The sequence below is a fragment of the Protopterus annectens genome, chromosome 2.part2, assembly GCF_019279795.1.
Source record: "Protopterus annectens isolate FY-2018-M chromosome 2.part2, PAN1.0, whole genome shotgun sequence".
Taxonomy (NCBI): Eukaryota; Metazoa; Chordata; order Ceratodontiformes; family Protopteridae; genus Protopterus; species Protopterus annectens.
The window spans coordinates 961950141-961975968 of NC_056730.1; the positions used below are offsets into that span (position 1 = coordinate 961950141).

A 25828-nucleotide genomic window follows, 5' to 3' on the forward strand; every position below is an offset into this window, starting at 1 on the left:
AAAGAGTCTTGAGTAAAATCCTTGTCCCTGCTCCTGTGTAGGAACCTGTTGAATGGCTCTCATGTCCATGAGAGCTGTAATTTGTTTTTGAGCCTCTGCCCATTGATTTGGTGGCAGGTTTGGCATTCCTTTTATCCTTGGTAAAGTGTGAAAGTGGAATCTGTATCCTTGAGATACAATATTTAGGACCCATTTGTATTTTGTGATGATGCGCCAGTTGTCTGCAAAAAGTGCAAGCTTTCCTTCCAAGGGAGCTGCCAAGAGGGATTTGTTTGGCAGTCTGAGGGGTAAGTCATTGTGTCTCTTTCTGATAGTTTGAGACCTGTCTTCTCCTCCTTTCTGGGTTGTGGCACCCCATTGTCGAGGCTTGTAAGAGTCTTGTGACTGACCTCTGCCCCTTGGGTGTCTGTACTTGCCCCTTTGTGGTCTGTCAGAAGCTGGAAAGGACCAGTTTTTGGTTGGCCAATTTCTGCTGAAACGAGGGGGTTGAACCTGTAAAAAATCATTGACCATCTGCATAGATTTTGCCTTATCCTCCATTTTCTTTAAAACCTCTTCTGCTTTTACACCAAATAAAACATCCTGCTGTAAAGGTGCATCCAATAACTTTGCTTTTACATGATCAGGTAAAGTTTGTTCTTTTAACCAAGCATACCTACGTATAACAGACCCTGTCACTGCTGCTCTACAAGAGGCTTCCAATGAATCAAATCCACATTGCAAAGTATGTTTTCCCACCTGTTCAGCCGCATGCAACAAATCTTTCATTTCCTTGTAATCAGGCTGCTCTGTATGTGTGATCATTTTTTGTTTTAATTGAGACATCAAATATTGTTGATATTTCCCTCATGGTATGTAAAGTTTCCCCAAAAGAGTAGTCTTCTGAGGGAGATGCTGAAGGAATAGACTCTTCAGCATCAGAGTCTTCATAAGGGGGAAAAGAATATTCCTGTTCATCAGAAGAATCCGAGGAAACTGAAACCTGGTCAGAGGAAGCGTAATCCTTCTCCTGTCTAGGCCTTTTATTAGGAGGGGGATGGGAACCCCTGATTAGGGTAATTAAGTCTTCAGCCATCTTAAGCATCTGTTTCTTAGGCATGGGGCCTTGTACTGGAGACTGCTGTACAGTCTTCTTTGCTTTTAATGGAGTTTTCAGCTTTGCATAGGATTTAATAGTGAGTGTAGTCGGTCTGAAGTCACCTTCTGCAACTGAAGGCGTTTCAACTGCACCAGAATCTCCTTCAGCCATGGAGTCAGAAGTGCCTAAAGATAAAGGTTGTGGAGGCCTAGCAATCTCCTCTTGGGAATTGGATGCCGCCTGGGGTTCTGAATCAGCGGTCGTCAGGGGCTGTGTAGGCGCCTCACTGAAAACCGGAGAACCGGCGACTGGCCTAGCAGAGGCCTCGGAGTCTGGTTTGGGTCTCGGCTGCCTGTCCTTATCTTTGTGTTTTTTATGCAATCCGGTCGTCGGTTGCTCCGACGGCATGGTATAATTAAATTTCCTACCAAAATAATGATGGGTGAAATCAAACCGACATTTTATAGTTCGCTTGTTAAACCTAGCACAAAACCGACAACCTGTGACGTCATGGTCTGGGCCTAGGCAAGGAATACAATAAGAATGAAAGTCCTTATGAGGTATTTGCTTCCCACAAGAAATGCAATTGTTAACTTTTTCTGACATCGGACTGAGGCAAGAAAAGGTTCCTCAACGGGGTACTTAGCTTTATTGAAGACTTCGGTCTGAAATTCGATTTGAAAATCTCAGGAGTCGGCCGACCGGCACTTGCGAACTGCTTCTGCTTCGGGCACAGTGCGGCAAGAAAGACTGAAGAAAATGGCATCAGATGCCTTTTATATACCCCTGGCGCACTGATGTCAGGGAAGAAGCGACAGCAACTGACGCCGGACCAAGACTTTGGAACTCTGGCCGACTGCGGGACCGCCTGACGGCAGGATAACCCGTGTGATGACTGCAGCAGTGTAACACGATGAATATCATGTCCTTCATCTACAAGCAAATACACCAAATAGGTTGTATAGGACAGAGAAGTGCAGAAAAGTCCCAGCAAAGAAAAGGGGGATGGTGGGTGGGTAACCTGGACATCAACAGTGAATACACTAGAACATCTACATTTATGGTAGGTACACAACTGTACTATGTTCATCGTGTTTCACTGTTGCAGTCATTACTCTTGGGTTGAATCCCAAAGCTGAGGAAGGGTGGCTGGGCTAAATAGGATTAGGAGAGGCTACGAGGCCATGCAGAACTGCAGTGGCAAAGCCTGCTCTGGACTTAGAGTAAAGAGGTAAGTGGTATTGCTTTGTGAAGGTGTGCACTGAACTCCAAGTTGCAGCCTCCAAGATATCTTTGGTTGGTACTCCTCTGAGGAAGGCTGCTGAAGTGGCTGCTGCTCTGGTGGAATGAGGTCTAATGCCCTTAGGCACTGATTTGCCATGTTGAAGATAGCAGAAACGGATGTAATGGCCTATCCATTTAGAAATAGTCCGTTTTGAGATAGCCTTTCCTTGTGATCCTGCAGCATATGACATTAAAAGTTGCTTAGTCTTTCTGAAAGCTTTAGTTCTGTCCAAGTAGAATCGTAACTGCCTTTGTATGTCCAAAGAATGCAGAATTTTCTCGCCCTTGTTCTGTGGATTAGTGTAAAAGGCTGGCAAGTGAATGGTTTGGTTGAGGGCCACACTGGACACCACCTTAGGCATAAATGTAGGGTTTGTCCTCAGAGAAACCCTGTCTGGATGAAAAATTATGAAAGGTTCCACAGCCATGAGTGCTTGTAACTCCGAGACTCACCTTGCAGAGGTTATTGCTAGGAGCAGAGCTGTTTTCCACGATAAGAATTTTATATCTGCTGTTGATGCTGGCTCGAAAGGAGGCAGTGTGAATTTTTCCAAAACATAATTGAGGTCCCAGGTCGGAATTGGTGCTCTCCTTGGAGGCCTATTGTTTTTGGCCCCTCTGAGATATTGCCTTATTAAAGGATGAGAAAAGATAGGTGGTTCCGTATTGTAGTGGCTGAAATGGCAGAGGCATGAATCTTAACAGATGAGAAAGAAAGGCCTTTGTTTAGCATCTCAGTTAGGTATTGTAAAATCTGAGGGATATTTGGTACACACGTGTCAATGCCTTGTTCCTGGTTCCAAGCACAGAATCTCTTCCATTTTTCTGCACAAGATTTTCTGGTACTGGGCCTCCAAGATAACATCCATAACAGCTTTTGAAAGAGGAGTGTTCTGAATGGCTACATAATCCACCATGCAGCCAGATTTAGGGTCCTGAGTTGACTGCAGGATCGGATTGTTTTGTTGGGTCAGCAAGTGAGAAGTTTGAGGCAGTATCCATGCTGGACCTTGAGACAAGCTCTTTAGGATTGGGTACCAGTGCTGGCGTGGCCAGTCTGGTGCAATCAGTATCATGTTTGGCTTCTCTTGTTTGACCTTTAGGAGTACCCTGGGAAGGAGAGGCAATGGGGGAAAAGCATATACTGTCTGATTTTTCCAGCTAAAGGATAGGGTGTCCACTTTCCATGCTTGCTTGTGATAAATCCTTGTGCAAAATCTCTGCAATTGGCAGTTGTGAGGGGAGGCAAATAGATCTATGTCTGGGCATCCCCATTTCCTTATTATCATGCTGAAGACTTGTGGATCCAGTTTCCATTCGTGGGGATCCATGAGGTTTCTGCTTAGTTCGTCTGGCAGAGTATTTGTTTTTCCTGGCAGGAATTGTGCTTGCAGGTGAACTTGAAAAGCCAATGCTGTGTCCGTCCCATAAGGTCATTGCTTGTCTGCAGTGGGGGTAGGAATGTGTACCTCCCTGCTTGTTTATGTACCACATAACAGTAGTGTTGTCTGTCTTTATCAGTAATTGTCCTGGATGAAGCAGGTGCTTTAAAGCTGTCAGGGCATTTTGTACAGCTAGCATCTCTTTTTGATTGATGTGAAGATGCATCTGGTTTGCAGGCCATGTGCCCTGAATACATTTTCCTGCCATATGGGCCCCCCAGGCATAATCTGATGCATCCGTTGTCAGTGTCTGTCTGGCTGTGGGTAAACTGAATGGCAGACCCTTGTTGTGGTGACAGGCTTCTGCCCACCATCGAAACTCCTGTTGCAGGCAGGGGATGAGTGCAATTACTGTCTCCAGGCTGTGGCAATGCTGAGTCCAAACACTTTTTAGATACCATTGTAGTTTCCTCATATGCAGTCTGGCATATGGAATTAGTAGAATGCAGGTTGCCATGAAACCCAAGGCCTTCAGGATTTTCCTTGCAGATAAGTGGGTTTTTGTTGCCAAATTCTTGAAGTAAGTAGCCAGTTGCTTTTGTTTGTCTGGCGTGAGATAAGTCATCTGCACAGTTGTATTTAGGTTTGCACCCAGGAATATTATTTCTTGAGAGGGCATTAGTTTTGATTTATTTTTGTTTACTGTGTACCCTAAGCCAATTAGTAATCTTTTTACAAATGCCAGATGCTTTAGAAGAACGTCTTGTTCTCTGCTCGAATTAGGCAGTTGTCTAAGTAGGGATATATCTGAATTCCTTTTTGTCTGCAAAACGCAATTACTGGTGCCAGGCATTTTGTGAAGCCCCTGGGTGCAGTAGATAAGCCAAAGGGCAGTGCAGAGAATTGGTAATGCATTGAGCCAGCTATGAATCTGAGGTATCTTCTGCAAGATTGTCTGACTGGGACATGCAGGTATGCCTCTTTTAGGTCCAAAGTTACAAGCCAAGCCTTCTTGCCCAGCATGGGCAGTAGCTGCTGTAGAGTCAACATCTTGAATTTTGGAACATCCAGAAACGTATTTAGTATAGACAGGTCCAGTATTGGTCTCCAGGTTTTGTCCTTTCTGGGTACTAGAAAAAGTCTGGAGTAAAATCCTTGCCCCTGCTCTTGTTGTGGTACTTGCTGAATGGCCCTCATGTCCATGAGGGCTGTAATTTGTTTTTGTGCCTCTGCCCATTGATTGTGTGGCAGGTCTGGCATACCTTTTGACCTTGGTAGAGTGTGGAAATGGAACCTGTAGCCTTGGGACACTATGTTCAGGACCCATTTGTCTTGGGTAATCCTTTGCCAATTTGATGAAAAAAGTGCTAGTTTTCCCCCTAAGGGGGCTGCAAAAAGAAAAGTGCTTGGATCTGGTACAGGAAAGTCATTGGGACTGTTTCCTGTAAGGTTGTGATTTGTCTTCTCTGCTTTTGGAGGTAGGAGCACCCCATTGTTTCAGCCTGTATGAGCCTTGGGGCTGACTTCTGCCCCTGGGATGCCTGTATCTGCCTCTTTGTGGTCTGTCTGACATTGGAAAGGAGGCCAGTTTCTGCTAAATCTGGGTGGCTGTACCTGTAAGAACTCCTTGACTGTCTGCATGGATTTTGCTTTATCTTCCATTTTTTTTCAACACCTCTTCTGCTTTACTTCCAAACAAAGCATCATGCTGTAATGGTGCATCTAATCATTTTGCTTTTACATGATCAGGCAGATTTTGTTCCTTTAACCAAGCATGCCTTCTAATAACAGAGCCTGTAACAGCTGCCCTGCAAGAGGCCTCCAGTGAATCATAACCACATTGCAAAGTATGCTTTCCCACTTGTTCAGCTGCATGCAATAATTCTTGCAATTCCTTGTTCTCTGAACATTCAGTATTTGTCAACATTTTCTGTTTAAGCAGTGACATTAAATATTGCTGATATTTAAGCATATGAAACTGACAATTTAAGGCCCTTATAGCCAGGGTAGCAGAAGTGTAGACTTTTTTCCCCCCATCTGTCTAGAGCCATGGAATCCCTATCAGAGGGGACAGGGTTTTTTGCAGTGGAAGCTTTAACCCCTTTGGGACCTTGAGATATAGTTTCTGGGTCAACAGCAGGGTTTTTATACAGGAATTTATGAGAATCTGTCTGGCTTGGCAGGTGCGGGGGGAAGAGTCTGGGGACAGGCCGGACACTGAGAATACATAGTCTACAATGTCTAGAACAGGTGGAATAGCAAGGGGTCTGTGCTGAGGAAGTAGCAGAAAGTCTCTGAGCCTTTTCTTAGATTCAGAATAATCTTGGCTCTCGCAGTGGAAATGTTCCCTCATGGTATGCAGGGTTTCCCCAAAAGAATAATCCTCAGGAGGAGAGGCTGAAGGAATGGATTCTTCAGCATCAGAATCCTCATAGGGAAGCATGGAGTAATCTTGTTCAGAAGAGGACTCAGAAGAAATAGAAACCTGATCATAAGAATCATACTCTGTCTCTTGCTTAGGCCTCTTATCAGAAGGGGGATGGGAACCCCTGATCAAAGTAATTAGGTCTTCGGCCATTTTGAGCATGTGTTTTTTAGGCATGGTAGTCGGAGTGGGAGAATGCTGTACTTGTTTCATCTGTAATGCTGCTTTAGTCTTTGTGGCTGAGGATGGCTTAATATATAGTTGTGTAGGTCTGAAGACACCCTCAGAAGCCGATGTCTGCTTAGCGGCTCCGGACCCATCTGAGGGAATGATTTCCAAGTGTCCAATACCTTGAGTATCCAGAGGCCCAGTCGGCTCCACGTGGGAGTCAGAAGCAGCCTGTGGCTCTGAGGTAGCAGACGCCAGGGGCTGCAAAAGCGGCTCACTGAGAACCGGCAAACCGGCGACTGGCCTAGAAGAGGCTTCGTCGTCAGTTGTGGACCTCGGATGCCTATCCTTTTCTTTGTGTTTTTTTTAAACTGCGGTTGTCGGCTGATCCGACGGCATTATATAGTTAAATCTTCGGTCAAAGTAATGAAATGCAAAATCAAACCGACGCTTGATAGTGCGTTGGTTAAATCTAGCACAAAACCGACAACTAGCAACGTTGTGATCAGGGCCTAGGCAAGGAATACAGTAAGAGTGAAAATCCTTGTGAGGTATTTGCTTCCCACAAGAAATACAATTGTTAACTTTTTCTGACATCGGTCTGGAGCAAGAAAAAAGTTTCCCCAATGGGGTACTTATCTTTGCTGAAGACTTCGGATCTGAAATTCATATTTGAAAATCTCAGGAGTCGGCCGACCGGCACTTGCAAACTGCTTTTGCTTCGGGCACCGCGCGGCATGAAAGACTGAAGAAAATGGCATCGGCTGCATCTTTTATACGCCTGGCGCACTGACATCAGGGAAGAGGCGACCGCAACTGACGCCGGACCTAGACTTTGGAATTCTGGCTGACTGCGGGTGGCCTGCCAGCAGGATAACCCAAGAGTAATGACTGCAACAGTGAAACACAATGAACATCAATAGCTCTCAGTAACTCAAGAAAACAAATGCTCACATCCTGGAACACTAAAATGCAAAGAAAAAAAATGTTCTGGACAGATCTGTCAATTCAAACAGAACTGGTAGTATAAGAGTTTTGGCTTTAGCAATGCAAACCACAGCAGAATTCTGAGGATGTGATGCTGGCATATCCAATTCCAGCTCACCACAGGAACAGAGTGGGAGCCAATTTGTTCCAGTTCAGAGAAGCTATGCATATCAAGTGTGGATGGTTATTCCAAGTTCCTTGACATAACCAAAATGAAACACACAAGTACAAGCATGACTAGTGAAATGAAGTTCATATTTTTCTAATAGGGGATACTTCATATTGTCATAACTGACAAGGGTCTGCAATACACAAGATACAAATTCAGAAGATATGAAAATTAATGGAAATTCAAACACAATGTCCAGTCCAAATCATCCTTAGTCAAATGAACCTGTGTAGAAATCTAGAAAACAGTGAAGAAAGTACAGTTGTGTACACTTACCACAAATGTAGATGTTCGAGTGTATTCACTGTGGAAGGCATTACATTTGGGCAATCTGCTGGCAGGTTGCCCTCAGTGGGCCTGATTAACAAAGTCTTGGGTCCTGCATCGGTTGCTGTCCCTTCTTCCATGACGTCAGGTCATCAGGGGTATAAAACATGCAGCCAACGCCATTACATCAGTTTTTCTTGACCCAGATTTCAAGTGCCCCCAAATGGGGAGCCAAATATTCAAGTAATTTAAAACACAAAAATATATCTCCAAACAAAAGCAAATACATCAAAAAGGCTTTTAAGCATAGTAAAGGAAAGTAGAGGTATAGTAAGAGAAAAACAGGGGGTTGGAGGGAGGGTAACCAGGACTGCAACAGTGAATACACTTGAACATCTACATTTATGGTAAGTGTACACAACTGTACTATGTTCTTTGTGTTTCACTGTTGCAGTCATTACATTTGGGTAGATTCCCAAAGCTATGGTTGGGAGGATGGATTTATACAGCATTAGGACCAGCTATAAGGCCCTGCAAGACAGCAGTGGCAAAGCCAGCTTTGGATTTAGAGAAGGGTAAATGGTAATGTTTGGTGAACGTATGAACTGAGCTCCAGGTAGCAGCTTCTAGAATGTCTCTGGTAGGAACACCTCTGACAAAGGCTGTAGAAGTAGATGCAGCCCTGGTGGAATGAGATCTGATCCCCTACGTGATAGTTTTACCATGGTGCATATAGCAGAAATGAATACAATGGCTTATCCATCTGGAAATAGTTTGCTTTGAAATAGCCTTTCCCTCTGCCCCTGCAGCAAATGCCACCAGTAGTTGTTCAGATTTTCTTACAGATTTTGTCCTGCTGAAGTAAAATCTAAGTTGTCTGTGTACATCCAATGAATGCAGAATCCGCTCCCCCTTGTTCTGTGAATTGGGAAAGAAAGTTGGCAAATGAATGGTCTGATTAAGAGCCACACTGGATACCACCTTAGGCATGAAGGATGGATTGGTCCTGAGAGACACCCTTGTCCGCATGAAAAATAATGAAAGGCTCCACTGCCATAACAGCCTGTAATTCGGAAATCCTTCTAATTGAAGTGACTGCTAAAAGGAAAGCTGTTTTCAAGGAGAGAAATTTTAAGTCTGCAGTAACAACTGGCTCGAAAGGAAGGAGAGTGAGTTTTTCCAATACAAAATTAAGGTCCCAGGCAGGAGTTGGAGCTCTCCAGGGTGGTCTTAAGTTTTTGGCCCCTCTGAGATGCTGCTTTAGCAGAGGATGAGAGAAGAGGGGAGGTTCTGTGTTGTAATGAGTTGAAATGCCTGAGGCATGGATTTTTATGGAAGAAAAGGACAGGACCTTGTGAAGCATCTCAGTTCAAGTATTGTAAAATCTGAGGAATATTGGGCACTGCTGTGCTTATATCTTGTGATTGATACCAGGCACAGAATCTTTTCCATTTGCCAGCATAAGATTTTCTAGTACTAGGCCTTCTTGCCTCCAAAATGAAATCCATCACAGGTTTGCTGAGGGATGCCAAGGGTGAATTTAGGTGATTAGCCACACCGCAGGATTCAAAGTTTGGAGCTAAGTGTGCAGAATTTGGTTGTTCTGCTGAGACAGTAAGGTGTCTGAGGCAGGTGCCATGGTGGAAGGTGTGACACATTGTGCAGGAGTGGATACCAGCGTTGGCGAGGCCAGTCTGGAGCAATCAAAATCATTTTTGGTTTGTCCTGTTTGACTTTTAGTAGAACTTTGGAGAGCAGAGGCACACGGGGGAAAAGCATGGACGGATAGGTTTTTCCAGCTGAAGGATAGAGCATCCACTTTCCAGTCTTTTTTATGATGAGTTCTTGTGCAGAATTTGTCCAACTGGTAGTTCTGGAGTGAGGCAAAAAGATCTATGTCTGGACACCCCATTTGCGTGTCAACATGCTGAAAATCTGTGGTTCCAGTTTCCATTCGTGTGGGCCCATGAGATTTCTGCTTAGTTCATCTGCCAGAGTATTCAGTTTTCCTGGCAGGAATTGAGCTTGCAGTTGTATTTGATAGGTCAAGGCCGTATTCCACAATGCCATGGCTATTCTGCAAAGGGGGTAGGAGTGTGTACCCCACTGCTTGTTTATGTATCACAACTGTGATATTGTCTGTCTTTATCATTAATTGTCAAGGATGAAGGTAGTCCTTGAAGGCTGTCAGTGTATTCTGTACAGCTAGCATCTCTTTTTGATTGATATAAAGGTGCATTTGACTTGGGTCCCCCATTTGACCTGAATGCACTTCCCTGCCAGATGAGCCCCCCAAGCATAGTCTGATGCATCTGTAGTTAGGGTTTGGGCGGCAGGGGGTGGAGTGAATGGCAGTCCCTTGCTTTGGTGGCAGCCTTCTGCCCACCATAGGAACTCTAGTTCAGGCAAGGTAAGAGAGGAATTAGAAGTTATGTACTCACCATAACGTTCCATCTGAGTAGGTGACTTCATTCGGATGCAACCTGTGGGTATCGGATCCGACCTCGGATCCGAGCCGGCAATTCAAAAGCTTAGGCTCCGAGCTCCTAGCTCCTCCCTCTTACCCATAACCCCTTGCCAAGCCCTGACTGACCTCAGATTGAGTTTGCCTCAAAATACTGACAACAGTACACTAAAACAGCATAAATACTCGCTCTATAAAGGTCAGGGGATGGAGGGGATAGTTACATCGAATGAAGTCACCTACTCAGATGGAACGTTATGGTGAGTACATAACTTCTAAATCTGAAGTAGGCAGACTTCATTCGTCTAACCTGTGGGACAGAGTCCTAGCTACCTGAATCTTGGCCGTCATGGAAGGATGTTCAGCACCGCTGAGCCAAACGATGCTCTCCCTCTAGTAACAGCATCCACCTTGTAATGAGAAATAAAAGTATGAGGCGAGGCCCAAGTAGCTGCAGCAGATATCATCCAATGATACACGGGACTTAAAGGCTGGCGTGGAAACTGCCCTAGTAGAATGAGCCGTAACCCTCTGAGGAGCAGGTCTGCCTGAAGTGTCATATGCCTGCAAAATACAATTAGCAATCCACTTAGATAGTGTGACTTTAGATACTGCTTTACCCAGAGCAAATTTAGCAAAGGAGACGAACAGCTGATCTGATTTCCTGTGGCCAGCTGTTCTGTTAATATAAAAACGTAATTGTCTATGAACATCCAAGGAATGCAATTTGTATTCTCCTTTGTTTGAGTACTTGGGAAAAAACACAGGTAAATTGATTGACTGGTTAATATTGGATTCAGAAGAGACCTTGGAAGAAAAGAAGGATTGGTCCTGAGGCACACCCTATCAGGGAAGAAAGAAAGGTAAGGCGGTTTGACGCACAGAGCCTGAAGCTCAGACACTGTTCTGGCTGAAGTGATAGCTACCAGAAGGCAGTCTTCCAGGAAAGGTACTTTAAATCAGTAGAAGCTGCAGGCTCGAAGGGAGGAGCAGTAAGGGCTTGCAGGACTAAAGACAAGTCCCAGGGTGGTACAACCTCCTTGACTGGAGGCCTCAACAAAAACTCCTTTGAGAAATGTTTTGCATAATTTGCCATCATAAGGAGCTGTGTCATGACCAATGTGATAATGCGAGATAGCTGCCAATTGTACCTCAATCGTGGAAGAACTAGCCCCTTGATGAAAGAGGTCTGTTAGAAAATCCAGCACCGCTGACATAGGTGCCGAAAGGATCCAAAGTTCTCTGTACTGCCCATATAGAGAATCTCTTCCATTTACTCCGATAAACCTGCCTGGTGGAAGGTTTATGAGCTGCCACTAAAATGGCCTTGACCGGTGATGAGATACCGGGAGTCCTAATTAAGGATGGAACTGGAGCAGCCAACCTGTCAACTTCAGGGTCATAGATTGGGAACTGACATTCCCAGAGGGTGAGAGATGAGATCCGAATTGGATCCAGAATCCATGGTGGATTGATTTTGTGAGACCATACAAAGGGGAACCAAGGTTGTCGAGGCCAGAATGGGGCAATGAGAATCATTCTGCTCCCCAAACTGTTGGCTTTCTGCAGAAGCCTCTGCATCAGAGGAAGTGGAGGGTAGGCATAAAGGAGACCGGAGGCCAAGCATGCACCAGAGCATCTCTCGGGAACTCCCTGGTGGGGAAGCAGAGAGAAGAAATTATGCATTTGGCGTTTGAGGAGAGGCAAAGATCGCAACAGGGTTGCCCCAAGCGGCAAAAATCTTCTTAGCTACTTGAGGATTGAGAGACCACTCGTGTGGAGAAAGGATGGTGCGACTGAGCTTGTCCAAGGATGTTGGACTTTCCCGGAATGTGCGTTGCTACCAGAAAGCATTTGGTGGAAATTGCCCATTCCCAGACTCTCATGGCCTCTCGACAAAGGGGTAAGACCTGGTTCCTCCCTGTTTGTTGATATACCAGACTACCGACATGTTGTCTGTCTGAATCGCAATAGTCCCTGAAGGAAGAGCGTGGTGAAGTGCTTGCAGCTAGGAGCACCGCCCTCATTTCCAGGACATTTATATGCAATAACGTCTCTGTGGGATTCCACGTGCCTTGGACAATCTTTCCCAGAATGCCCCCACCCGAGGCAAGAAGCGTCCGTGGTCACTGTGGCTCGGGAAATGCAGCAAAGGTCTCCTGCCAGGGGCTCCAGAAAGAAGCCACCAAGAAGGAGTCCCTGCACGCTCTGCTGACCGCAATCGGGCGTTAGAGAAGAACAAAGAGGGACCACTGAACTTGAAGGGTCCATTGAAGAACCCGCATCGTGGCGGCCATGAATGAGAAGCGGAATAGCTGCCGCCATAGAACCTAGGGCCCTCAGGACCGAAGCTGCAGTTGGAGATGGTTGCAGGATCGCTGTCACATGACACTTCAGGCTGGCAATACGGTCTGGGGTGAGGAAGGCTCGCATTGATCTGGTGTTTAGTCTTCCTCCTATGAAATCTATAACTTGTGTGGGGTTCAGAAAAGATTTCTCCCAGTTGATCGTGATGCCCAGCCTTGGTGCTAGTTGAAGAAAGTAATCCCTGGCTGAGCACAGAAGATGCCTTGATGATGCCGTCAGGAGCCAGTCGTCCAGGTACGGAAAGACCTGTAATCCCTGGAGCCCCAGGTGGGCCGCTAGCACCTTGGTAAACACCCTGGGGGCTGAGGTGAGACCAAAGGGGAGGACCCTGAACTGATAATGACTGGCTCCCAGCCGGGCGAAGAAACCTCCTGGATCGTCTGTCCATCCGAATGTGGTAGTGCAGCGTCCTTGAGGTCTATGGAGCACATCCAGTCGTTCTCCCTCAAGAGGGGAAGTATAGATTGCAGGGTGACCATCCGGAACTTTTGCTTGGTTACTGACAGGTTCAGCTGGGAAAGGTCTAAGATTGGTCTTAAGTCCCCCGTCTTCTTTGGCACCAAAAAGAACCTGGAGTAAAACCCTAATCCGGTTTGATCTCGGGGGACGTGCTGGATGGCTCTTTTTTGTAGCAGCTGTTCGATTTCGATAGCTGCCTCCTTTGGTCGGGTGGAACATCTGGGAGGCTGAGATTTGGGAACCTTGAATAGGGGAATTGAATATCCTCTGGATATGACTCGCACCAACTGTCTGTTGTTATGGACTCCCAAGAAGTCAGGTGCCTCGAAAACCGCCCCCCGACTGCCTCCAGAGACGGACAGCCGGGCAACCCTTCAGGGCTACTGTGTGGGTCTATCCGAGAAAGGTTCTCTGGACCCAAAGTTGCCAGGAGCCCCCCTGCCTCTAGCACGACCTCCCGTCCTCCTCTGCCACGGAAGGACTGGTTGTCCGGAGCAGGTTGGGACTGCTGCGACTTCCGGAACCACATCTTCTTCTGTCCCTTTTGGTTCTTAGAGAAGGACCTCTGGGGAGCTGAGAAGCGGACTCCGACGGCAGACAGCGTCTTCCCGTCCTTTTCGCTCTGGACTAATGTCACCATCGCGAACAGTCTTGCCAAACAAGGCAGAACCATCGAAGGGGCATTAAAGGTCGCCTTGAAGGGCTCTGCAAAATCACAATGGCGGAGCCAGGCCTGTCGCCTCATGACTAGACCTGCTCCGCTGGCTCTAGCTCCCTCAGTAGCATGAGAAAGTAGCCGCATAGATGTATTGGAAACTGATCTGAGAGTGGCCATTCGGTGGAGTAAACCTGTTTATCCTCACTGAGATGGACTCGGGGAGATGCAGCGTATTCTTTAATCAGATCCCGCTGCATCCTAATGACATCGCCATGTAGTTCAGCTCTCAAGGAGAAGGTTGCTGAACTAAAACTCGCTTCCCAATGCGATCCATCGAGCAGGACTCCTTGCCCGGAGGATGCATGGAGGACTCTCCTGGGCCAATTCCTCTTGTGGCTGCAGCCATCATCATGGCATCTACTGGGGACCCTTACTCCAGTGGGTGCGGTCCGGAGGAGAAAGAATGCAGTCCGGGCACTTGGGATAGGCTCAATGGTGTCCGGATCCTTCCACGCCCTGATGGAAATAAGATCCACCAGGGGTCAGCAGGAGGGGACACCCAAGAGGTAGAAGGGCCGCCTCGAATGCCTCCAAGAACACAGACTCGTCGAAGAAGCCTTGGGGCAGACCACCCCCTCCTGATCCTTAACATCTCCATGATGTCTCCAAATGAGATGTCCTCAGGGGGTGACCTAGGGAGCCTTCCCTTCATCCAAGTCTGTGTCTTCAGTGACGGACTCAGGGAGTCCATGTGCCTCCTCTTGCACTTACGCTTCCGAGGTACTTCATCGGGGCTGTCCGAGGAGTACTCTTCAGCAGTTGGATGTTCCAAGGGAACCACTTGGGACATCGAGGCGGGCTGTCCTGGGAGCGGCTGGTGGGGCCTGGCCCAACTGCAATGGAGTGCGGGATGGAGCCGTGGCAGGGACCGGGGTCGGATGTCTCGACAGTGCCCTTTCCACGTCGAAAGCCGAGGGGAGCTAGCTTCTCTAAGCTAGAGCCGACCCCACTCGGATCCGATGCGGATCGAGTCGGAGCGAAACCGTCCGGATCCGAGAGGCGTGCTCCGACCTGGGCGGAGCGAAGACACACCAGCTCCCTCGGATCCGAGGCTCGGCCTCGGCTCCGAGGTCGGGTCGAAGTACCCGAAGCACTCAAGGGATGGGGCGGATCCGAGTGCGCCGACCCATCGGATCCGACCCACCCCGGATCCAAATCTGCCCGGCGCCGACAGCTCGAACCCGTGGTATGGGTCAGAGAAGGAGCCAAGGCGAAAAAGGTGAGCCTCCCGGATGGGGGCTAGGAGCACTCCCATTTGCATTTGGGCCTGGATGAATTTCCTCATCATCCGGTCCATATCAGCTTCACTCATAGAAAATGTTGACCTAGTGGAGGCCACCGGCGGACCTAGAGAGCCTCGGAGACCTCCTGGAAGACTAGCCTCCTCCTCCTCGGGTCCAGGAGAGAACCGAGGGAGTGGAGCCGAGGAGGAAAGCTAGAAGGCACAGGGAGGCCGCTTAGATGGAGGAGCCGAACTGGAAGTTTCGGCTCTTGTGGTGCCTCTCCCTGTGCCTCTCCTTCTGTCTTTCCCAGAGGATTCCTTCCCTCCGGCAACTTAGAGGGAGGTTGAGTCCCAGCGGAGGGAGAACTCACAGCAACAGGTTGCTGAGTGGAAGGGCAGAGGCCGGCGGTATCTGGAGGTAAAAGACCCGCCAGCACCAACGACCTCCGGCTCCCTCAAAGCCGGGGTTGAACCCTGCACAAATGGTACAACCAGATGACAGGTGTTCAACCCCAAGCATTAACGCGAGTGTGGCCATCCGCTGGGGACATCTTATGGCCACACTCGGTATTCGAGAACACAGCCTTATGGGCTTCAGACATCGCAACCCTAAGGCCTAACACAGAACACACACAAACAAACTCATAAAACCGAGAAAATCAAATTAAAGAGAGAGGAAAGCCTAAACACACTCAACACTAACTATATCAAGAAAGAAAATAAAGATTTTTAAAACTTTTTTAGTCAAAAAATTAGTTCATATCTTCACCAACGCCAGGAGCTCTGGAATTCCGTAGCTACTTGAAAAGCGGCAAATGAAATCTGAGGTCAGTCAGGGCTTGGCAAGGGGTTATGGGTAAGAGGGAGGAGCTAGGAGCTCGGAGCCTAAGCTTTTGAATTGCCGGCTCGGATCCGAGGTCGGATCCGATACCCACAGGTTGCAGACGAATGAAGTCTGCCTACTTCAGATTCATTGTTTCCAGGCTGTGACAATGTTGACTCCATAAACTTTTTAAGTACCAGTGAAGTTTCCACATATGCAGTCTTGCATATGGAATTAGAAGAATGCAGGAGGCCAAGAACCCCAAGGCTTGCAGAATTTGTCTTGCAGATAGCAGGGTTTTTGTGGCCACCTGTTTGAAGTAAGTTACCAAATGAATTTGCTTTTCTGGCGTAAGGTAAGCCATCTGGGCAGTTGTATTCAAGCTTGCAACCAGGAATGTAATTTTTTGAGAGGGTATCAGTTGTGATTTCTTTTCATTTATGGTGTACCCTAGACAAGTTAGAACCCTTTTTACAAATGCCAAATGTTTTAGAAGAATGTCCTTGTTTTCTGCCTGAGACAGTCGTCCAGGTATGGATATATTTGAATATTTCTTTGTCTGCAAAATGCAATTACTGGAGCCAGGCACTTTGTGAAGACCCTGGGGGCAGTAGATAAGCCAAAGGGCAGTGCAGAGAACTGGTAATGCAAGTAGCCTGCTTTGAAGCGGAGGTATCTTCTGCAAGATTCCCTGATTGGGATATGTAGGTAAGCCTCTTTTAAGTCAAGAGTTACCAACCAGGCATCTTTGCCTAGCATAGGAAGTAACCGTTGAAGAGTCAGCATCTTGAATTTTTGAATGTCCTGAAATGTGTTTAGAGTAGATAAGTCCAGAATGGGATGCCATGATTTGTCTTTTCTGGGCACCAGGAAAAGTCTTGAATAGAAACCTTGTCCCTTTTTCTCTTCTGGTACTGGCTGAATAGCCCCCATGTTCATGAGGGGCAGTACTTGCTTCTGGGCCTCTGCCCACTGATTTGGGGGCAGGTCTGGCCATCCGACTGGGATTGGCAACGTGTGGAAATGAAATCTGTATCCCTAGGATACTATATTTAAAACCCATTTGTCCTGGGTTATAAGTTGCCAGTTTCTTGCATGAAGTGCCAGTTTTCCCCCCAAAGGGGTGGCTAAAAGGTAAGTGCTTGGTAAGTGGAAAGAAAAGTCATTGAGACTGCTTACCATAGGGAGGTGCCTTGTAGTTTCTAGATTTGAAGGAGGAGGCACCCCATTGTTTTGTTCTAAAAGTCCCTTGTGACTGAAACCTGAAGCCTTTGGAATGTATGAGTTTGACTTAAGTGGCTCTCGAAGGAACTGGAAAGGACCAGTTCTTAGTAGGTCAGTGCCTACTAAATCTTGGAGGTTGCACTTGTAAGAAATCTTTCACAGTTTGCATAGATTTAGCTTCATCTTCAATCTTTTTTAAAACTTCTTCAGCCTTATTACCAAAGAGACGGTCCTGTTGTAAAGGAGCATCCAACAATTTTGCTGATCAGGCAGAGTTTGCTCTTTGAGCCAAGCATACCTTCTTAGCACAGACCCAGTTACAGAAGCCCTGCAAGAGGCCTCCAAAGAATCAAAACCACATTGCAAAGTATGTTTTCCAACTTGTTCAGCTGAATGCAATAAATCCTGTAAATCTTTATTTTCCACACAGTCAGAAATTAACATCATTTTCTGTTTAAGCAGTCCCTCTTTATTTTCCACACAGTCAGAAATTAACATCATTTTCTGTTTAAGCAGTCCCATGAAATGCTGTTGATATTTAAGCATAAGAAATTGACAGTTTAAAGCCCTGATTGCCAAGGTTGCAGAGGTGTAAACCTTCTTACCCCATCAATCCAGCACCCTGGAATCTCTATCAGAAGGGGTAGGATTTTTAGCACTAGCTGCCTTAATGCTCCTGGGACCCTGAGAAATGGTTTCAGCATTTGCAATAGGATTTCTGAAAAGGAATTTGTGGGAGTCAGGAACCCTGTAGTATCTGTCTGGCTTACAAGGAGCTGGAGGCAGAGAATCAGGAGCCATACTAGATTCTGAAAAAACATCATCAACAATGTCTAGAACAGGAGGTACAGCCAAAGGCCTATACTGAGGAAGCAACTTTTTTCTTCGGGCTTTTACCAAAAACCTGTTTGGAAGTCCAAAAATTTTTTTGTTTCGGGAATTTGTTCAGTTTTTTAAAGGGGACCCAGTTAAAAAATAAAAGGGTTTTTTAAAAAGTTTCAAAACCCAAATTGAAATTTTTTAAAACTTTTTCCCCTGAAAGGGCCAATTTAAAAAAAATTTTTTTCCAAAAGTTTATCCCTTTTCCCTGAGATTCCAGGGATAAACTTTTAAGAAAGTCCGGCTTTAAAATATTTTGAAAAATTTTGAATTTAAGCCCCAAAATTTTAGATTTAAAACCACATTTTCCGAAAGGAATCCTTTAAAAATGTTTTTTTGATGTCCAAATGTTTGGGAAACCCGTGGTCCAGTTTTGGGGGTTTTCGGGGAAAAAAAAGGGGGAAATGCCCCCTGTTTTCCCTTTGGTTTTAAAACCCAAAGGGGAAATTTGGGGCGAAAATCAGGGGGCCATCGGGGTTTAAAAAACCCCCAAACAATTTAAAAAGGGGAAAAGGCCATTTTGAGAAAAGAAAATTTTTAAAAGTCTTTTAAAGGAAAAAAAGTTTAAAATAAGTGCCAAAAATTCTTGATTTAAGGGGGGGCTTGTTTTGTTTGTTTTTTTAAAATAAAGTTTTAAAATTGTTTGATTTAAAATCCCAGGAATGGGGACCATTCTTAACACCCATTAAAGAAGTTCATTTAAAAATTTAAAAAATTTGAAAAATTTTTATTTCATTTTTAAATCTTTTTTCCAAAAGAGATTGTTTAAAATCTTTTTACAGCAGATTTTTTTCTTTTAGGCCCAAAAAGTAAAAAGACAAAAAAAAAAGTTTTTTTTCCAATTGGTTTTCCCCAAATTTTTTTCCCAAGGGGTTCCCCTTTTGGGTTTTTTATTTAATTTGAAAAAAAATTTTCAAGGATATAAACCCTGTTTTGGGCTTTAAAAGGGAGGAAAGAAAACCCCAAATTTTTAAAAAAAGAAAGGAGAACCCCCCGGGAGGAAAAAAGAATCCCAAGTTCTTTAAAGATTCCCCAAAAAAAGGACTAATTAAAAAAAAACGAAAGACCCAAGAAAAAGGGGTTTTAAAAAAGTTTTTAAAAAAAAAAACTTTTTTACTTAAAAAATGATTTTTGGAAAAATAAATTTAAAAAAACGGAAAAGGAAAAAAATTTTTTTAACAACTAACGGTTTCATGTTTTAAAATTAAAAAACAATTTATTTTAAAGTTTTTAAATTTAAAATTAAAATTTTTTTAATGCCCTTGTGTTTGGATAAAAAATTTAAAAAAAATCACAATTTAAAAAAACTTAAAAAAAAAAAAACTTTAAAAAAAACTTAAAAAAAAAAAACTTTAAAAAATAAAAAAAAGAAAAAACAATTAAAAAAGCCCAAAACAAAAAACAATTTTTAAAAAAGTTGTGGAAAAGGGTTTTGAAAAGGGAGGGAAAGGATTTTTTTTTTTAAAAAATATTTTTTTGGGAATTGTTTTTAAAAATTTAAATAAAAAATTTAAAAAATTTTTATTAATTATTTTATATATATTATATTTATTATAAAAAAAAATATATATTATTTATTTTTTTCAATTTTAATTAATAATTAATATAATTATATTTTTTTATTATTTATATAAAAATTTTAATATTATAAAATTTTAAAAACAAAATTTTTTTTTAATAATTTTTTTAAATTTAAAAAATCTATTTTTTAAAATTTATTTATTTTATTATATAATTTCTATTTATATATTATTATTCTTTTTATTATTTTTTCTTTTTTTTAAAAATTTCTTAAAATATATTTTAAATTATTTTTTATTAAATTAAAAAAATATTTGTTTTTTTCATATAATACAAATATTTTAAATATAAAATAATAATAATAATATATAAAAATTTTATATAATATAAAAAATTATAAATTTATTAATTTTTTTAAATTTTAAAACATATAATATAATATTTATTTATCATAAAATTTTTTTTTATATTTAATATTTTAATAAAATTATATTTAAATTTAATTTTTAAATTATTTTTTTTGTTTAAAATTTTTAATATAAATATTATTATTTTTAAAATTAATATATATAAAATATAATATCAAATATTTTATTATATATATATATATATATATATTTTAAAAATATTTAATTTTAATATACAAATTTTATATAATTATTATCTTTTTCAAAAAAAACAATATATATTATATTATATATATAAATATAAAATATTTATATTTTAATATATAAAATAATATATATATTTTATTATAATAAAAAATACAAAATTAATAAAATTAATCAAAAAAATAAATTTTACTTTAATAATATATATACAATATACATTAAAATTTAAAAAAATTTATAATATATAATATATATTTATATAATATATATATAATATTTTATATATATACATAAATAATAATAAAATTATATATAATATATATACTTTTTTTTTAAATATACATAATATTTTTTTTAATACATAAATATTATAATAATATTTTTATTTAAAATTTTAAAATTATACTATATATATATATATATATCAAAATTTTATAATATATATAAAATAAACATATTTTTTATATTATATATTTAATACTATATATATATATTAATATTTTTAAATTTTTAATTTTTAAAAATAAATTTATATTTATTTTTTTTAAATTTAAAATAATCCCTTTTTTTAAATTTTTTTTTTTTTCTTTTTTAGTTTAAAATATTTTTTAAAAATTTAAAAAAATTTGTTTATTATCTAAATTTAAAAATTTATTAAATAAATTATATTTTTGTATAATATATAATTTTATATTTTTTTTAAAATTATATAATTATTTTTTTTTAAAAAAATTTTTTTTTTTAAAAAATTTTTTAAAAAATCAAATTTTTTTTTTTATATAATTTTAAAATTTTATCATTTTTTTTTTTTTTTTATCATATTAAAAAATAACATATATATATATATATATATACCAATATATATATATAAATACATATATATATATATATATATATATATATATATATATATAAATACATATATATATATATATATATACACATATACATACATATATATACTGCATGTATAAATACATATATATATATATATATATATATATATATATACATATATAAATACATATATATATACATACCATACACCATATACATATATATACATATATAAATACATATATCTTATACTGCCACTCATATATATATATATATATATATATACATATATAATACATATATATATATATATATATATGTAATACTATGCATATATAAATGCATTATATAAATACATATATATATATATACACATATATATATAAATACATATATATATATGCATATATATAAATACATATATAAATACATATATATATATATATATATACATATATATATAAATGTCATATATGCTGCATATATATATATATATAAATACATATATATATAAATACATATATATATATATATATATATATATATATATAAATACACACATATATATATATATATACATATAAAAATACACACACATATATATATATATATATATATATATATATATATATATATATATATATATATATATACCTTCTGTATCATCACACAACACTACCCGAAACACATGAGTACAGCTTATATAATATAATGCCATAAAATAAACTACACTAGCTGGAGCAAGTTCTAAGACTGCAGCAATAATAGTCTCATCTCAAATGGTGTGTATAAAGGCTTGGTAGACATTACATTTCAGCAGAGTGAGATTTTTGCAGATCAATATTCCCCATCCTACTTTCTTAAATGATTCCTTTCTGAGCAAATAGTTTAAGCAATCTCAACTGACCTTCAGCTGACACATCAGGGATGATATGAAGCCCTTTAAATGTTGGACTAATCTAATGCAAAACCAATTGTAATCAAGTACAGTACATATATGTATACTCATTGTAGTCATCAGATCAAAACCCAAAGATATGTCATTCATACCTGCTGCAGGTAATTAACACCCCCCAAAAGAAAAGGACTCAGTCTTACTTATAGGATATGCCTCCAAAAGAACTCTAAGGTGTTGACAGATGTAGGACAAGACACCAGTTTAAGTGCAATCATCCTCCATTTGCAAAATTTCACTCATTTTTTCTGTATTACTGTTTTACCAATAAATGACATTATCAGCATGAACTAATACTGTCTATAATTTAAATGTTAATTCAAAGAATTCTAATTAGTGACTCCCAGTAATCACTCTCAATCAAACAAAATGCAGTCAGTCAATTATTAACTAAGTATAATTATTACTGTACCAACCTCAAATGGGATTCTAAAATTCTATCAAGACGTTTGTAGAACGGTCGTGATGTGAAGTAGCCACTCCAGTAGTGATCTTCTCTATCAGCATAAGTAAAGAAGTCCCCACTCACAACAGGAAATACTGACGGTCCTGCATTTCTCTCTTCCAAACCAGAAGCTTTGTATAATGCATGAAAATAATCAGATAAAGTCCCGAATTGCACCTAAAAGTCAACAGTATATGCACACAGGTTAATATCGGTCTTAAATACAGAAACATATACATCTCTTACACATGCTTGCCTGTTATATCAACTTCTGAAAACAATTTTACTCCCAGTATTACAGAACTGATCAAAAATCTGAATAAAGGGGCAAATGCTAACTTCTGCTAAACAACAGCACCTAACAACAAAGTCCTTGAAATCAAAACTTTTTTTCCTAGAGATTAGATCCACTTTCAAAATCATAAATGAACCACAACAAGGTGAAGAAAAGGACAGTACAGTTGTGCAAGCTGAACTCAGCATAACAGCAAATATCTGAATGATCACTGCTGCAGTAGCCTTAATTATTATAGGATATATCCTGGCCAAGGATATAACAGCCAGCCTTCAAAATTTCTGGGAACCTTCCACGCATCTAAATAGTCAAACAGCTTGAGCTGAGCTGACTAAAAGACAAGTCTGAGTGCAAAACCCTTCACAGCTTTCCGACCTGCAGAGAGAGACAGCCCTGAAAGGGCAAGGCTAGGAATAACTAAAATTAAATGTCCACACCCTGGCATAAAAAATACACCAAAAAAAACAAGGGGAATTGAGGAAGGGATGGAGTGGCTACTACAGCACTGATCATGCAAATATCTACTACAACGGGAAGTTCAGCTTACAAAACTGCACTATGTTCTTCATATTTATCACTGCTGCAAGTAGCCTTAGCTAAATGGGTAGATTACCATAGCTAACTATATTTGGCAGGTGGAAGGAGAAGGTTCAAGGAGCTCCTGGAGAATGGTCCTAGCAAAGCATGACCTACACCAACAGAATAAATCAAGCTTATAGTGCTTTGTAAAGAGGCCAAGTAGCAGTTTCTGAAACAATTCTGGAATCCAACCCTTTCCAAAAAGCCATAGTAGTAGTCAAGGTCCTTTTAGAGTGGGTCTTGACCCTGCCTGGAATATATCTGTTTTGACACAGGCTGTTCCTTCTTAACATCACAAGAAATGAACAAATGATCAGAAGATCTAAAAGGTTTATTTCTGTCAAGAAGGTACAAGAGTTGTCTGTGGACTTACAAGGTATAGAGTATCTTTCACCTTAATTTTTAGGTTCAATAAGAAAACAGGGAGATGGACAGTTTGGCTTGAAGTAAACTCGGACACCACTTTAGGCAAAAAGAAAGATTTGTTCCCAAATAAACCCTGTTCTTGCGGAAAATTAGGTATGGTTAATCTCCCCATAAGAGCTTGCAACTGAGATACCCTTCTTGCACAGGTCAGAACAATTAGTAAAACTGTTTTCCATGTTAAAAACCTCAAGCCAGCCAGATTAGCTGGTTCAAATGGAGCAAGTGTTAGTTTCTTCAAGACAAAATTAAGATCTCAAGGTGGTGCCACCATTTTAATTGGAGCTCTCTCTTATACAAAACCGCTTTCAAGAACATTTTGACATGTGACTGCCTTGAAAGAGGAGAATGAGACCTTTTTGAAGGATGTTTGTGTCAGCTGGAGAGTTGATTATGGCGCCTAGTTTGCAGTCGTCTGCGAACTTGGTGAGCCATAGTCCTCCCACATTGGCCTGTACCTCGGAAAAGTATATACCGAACAAGAGCGGTCCCAGGACAGAACCTTGTGGGATGCCACTTGTGACCGGTTTCGAGTCTGACATGGCTCCAGCAACTCTCACTCTGTGGGTTCTGTCTTTGAGCCAGTTTGCGACCCATCTTGTGACATAGGGGTTTATATTTAAGCTGGATAGCTTATCTATGATTCCCAAGTGGGGTATTGTGTCAAATGCCTTTGCTAGGTCCAGATAGGTTGTGTGGACTACCTTCCCTTCATCTATGGCTTTGGTGACTGTTTCGAAGAAGTCAACCAGGTTCAAAAGGCAGGATCTGCCTTGCCAGAAGCCAAACTGGGTAGGATCTAGTGTCTGTAGGTCCCCAATGTCTTTGTTTATAAGCTCCATGATGATCCTCTCCATAGCCTTGCAGACTAAGCTAGTCAGGCTTATGGGGCGATAGTTTCCAGGGTCGTGGAGGCTCCACCTTTGTGGAGTGGGACCACTGTTGCTATGCAGCCATTCTGTGGGCACATATCCTGTGGTGAGGCTGAGACTGTACAGCTGTTTTATTTGAGGGATTAGTTCTTCTTGGAGTTCATGTGGGGGCCTTAACCTGGGATGCCATCTGGTCCCATGGAAGCAGTGTTTTTTGCTTTGGAGAGGGCAGCCTTCACCTGAGCATCAGAGATGTTTAGGAGGCAGCCCTCTGCCGGGATAGATACTGCTCTCTTTTTTTTTGGGGGAGGGGTGGAGAAGTTTGCACTGAACCTGTCTGCCAGGATATTGGCGATGTCTGTGGGTTCAGTGTATTTTTTGTCGTTCAGAATCAACTCAGAACAAGTCTGGGAGTTGCATCCCAGGTTCCTAACATAACTGAAAAAAGCCTTATGATTGTCTTTAGTGTCCTGAGCAATTTTTCTCGAAGCTGGCCTTGGAGGATTTTATGAGGGATCGTAATTTTTTGCTAGTACTGATCAGAGATGCCTTCCCTATTAGGGATTTTGCTCTATCATGTAGTATCTTCCGCCTTCTGTTGTACAGTTTATTTATGGCTGGGGTCCACCAGACTGGACGCCTGCCTTTGGATGTTTGGGTTTTGGTTGGGATAGCATGATCCATGCATTCCTGGAGATGTCCGTAGAATGCGTTTATATAGGATTCTGCAGTTTGGGCCGTAGTTTCCACTGGCCCTGGGGCCTTGAAGGATTCCACTTCGGTTTTGAGAAGTGAGAAGTTCGCTTTTGAGAAGTTTTTCACTGTGGTTTTCTGGGCTGGGGGTGAGGTCGGGATATGGACATCCAGTGAAATTAATTTATGGTCTGATCTTACCAATGAGGGATATATTTCAGGTGTGGAGGATAGAGTCCCCATGTTGGTAATGATCAGGTCTAGTATGTTATCCCCTCTTGTGGGAGTGGTGACTAGTTATTCCATAGCATTTGAGTTTATAATTTCCAGGAACCTTTGGGCTAAGGTGCTGGGGCTTGGGTAGTGCTCCCAGTCTATGTTTGGGTAGTTGAAGTCGCCCAATATAATGGTGTTCGGAGAGATCTTCATGTTCTCCAATGTTTTCAGGAAAGCCAAGTGGGATTCCTGACTTTGAGAGGGTGGTCTGTAGGATGCTATAAACTGAAAAGCAGTCTTGCCCACTGTTAGTCGCACATGGATAGTCTCCGATACATCGTGCAATGCCACTAACCTGGAGGTGTGGATATCCTTGATAAATATGGAAACTCCCCCTCCTTTTGTGGTTCGGTCCAGGTTTTGGGGCCGAAAAGCAAGATATGAGGTATAACCTGATAGTGCTGG

The 25828-nt window shown here is 41.4% G+C and overlaps 1 protein-coding gene across 1 annotated transcript in view; it reads right to left on the bottom strand.

The window, feature by feature from the left end:
• Positions 1–25828, bottom strand: part of MAN2A1 (mannosidase alpha class 2A member 1) — a gene marked incomplete in the record, with an annotated part of 1886421 nt that overhangs the window by 1145149 nt on the left and 715444 nt on the right. The window contains 1 exon segment of the mRNA XM_044064270.1: positions 22257–22462. Within this exon segment, the coding sequence (XP_043920205.1) occupies positions 22257–22462 (206 nt within the window).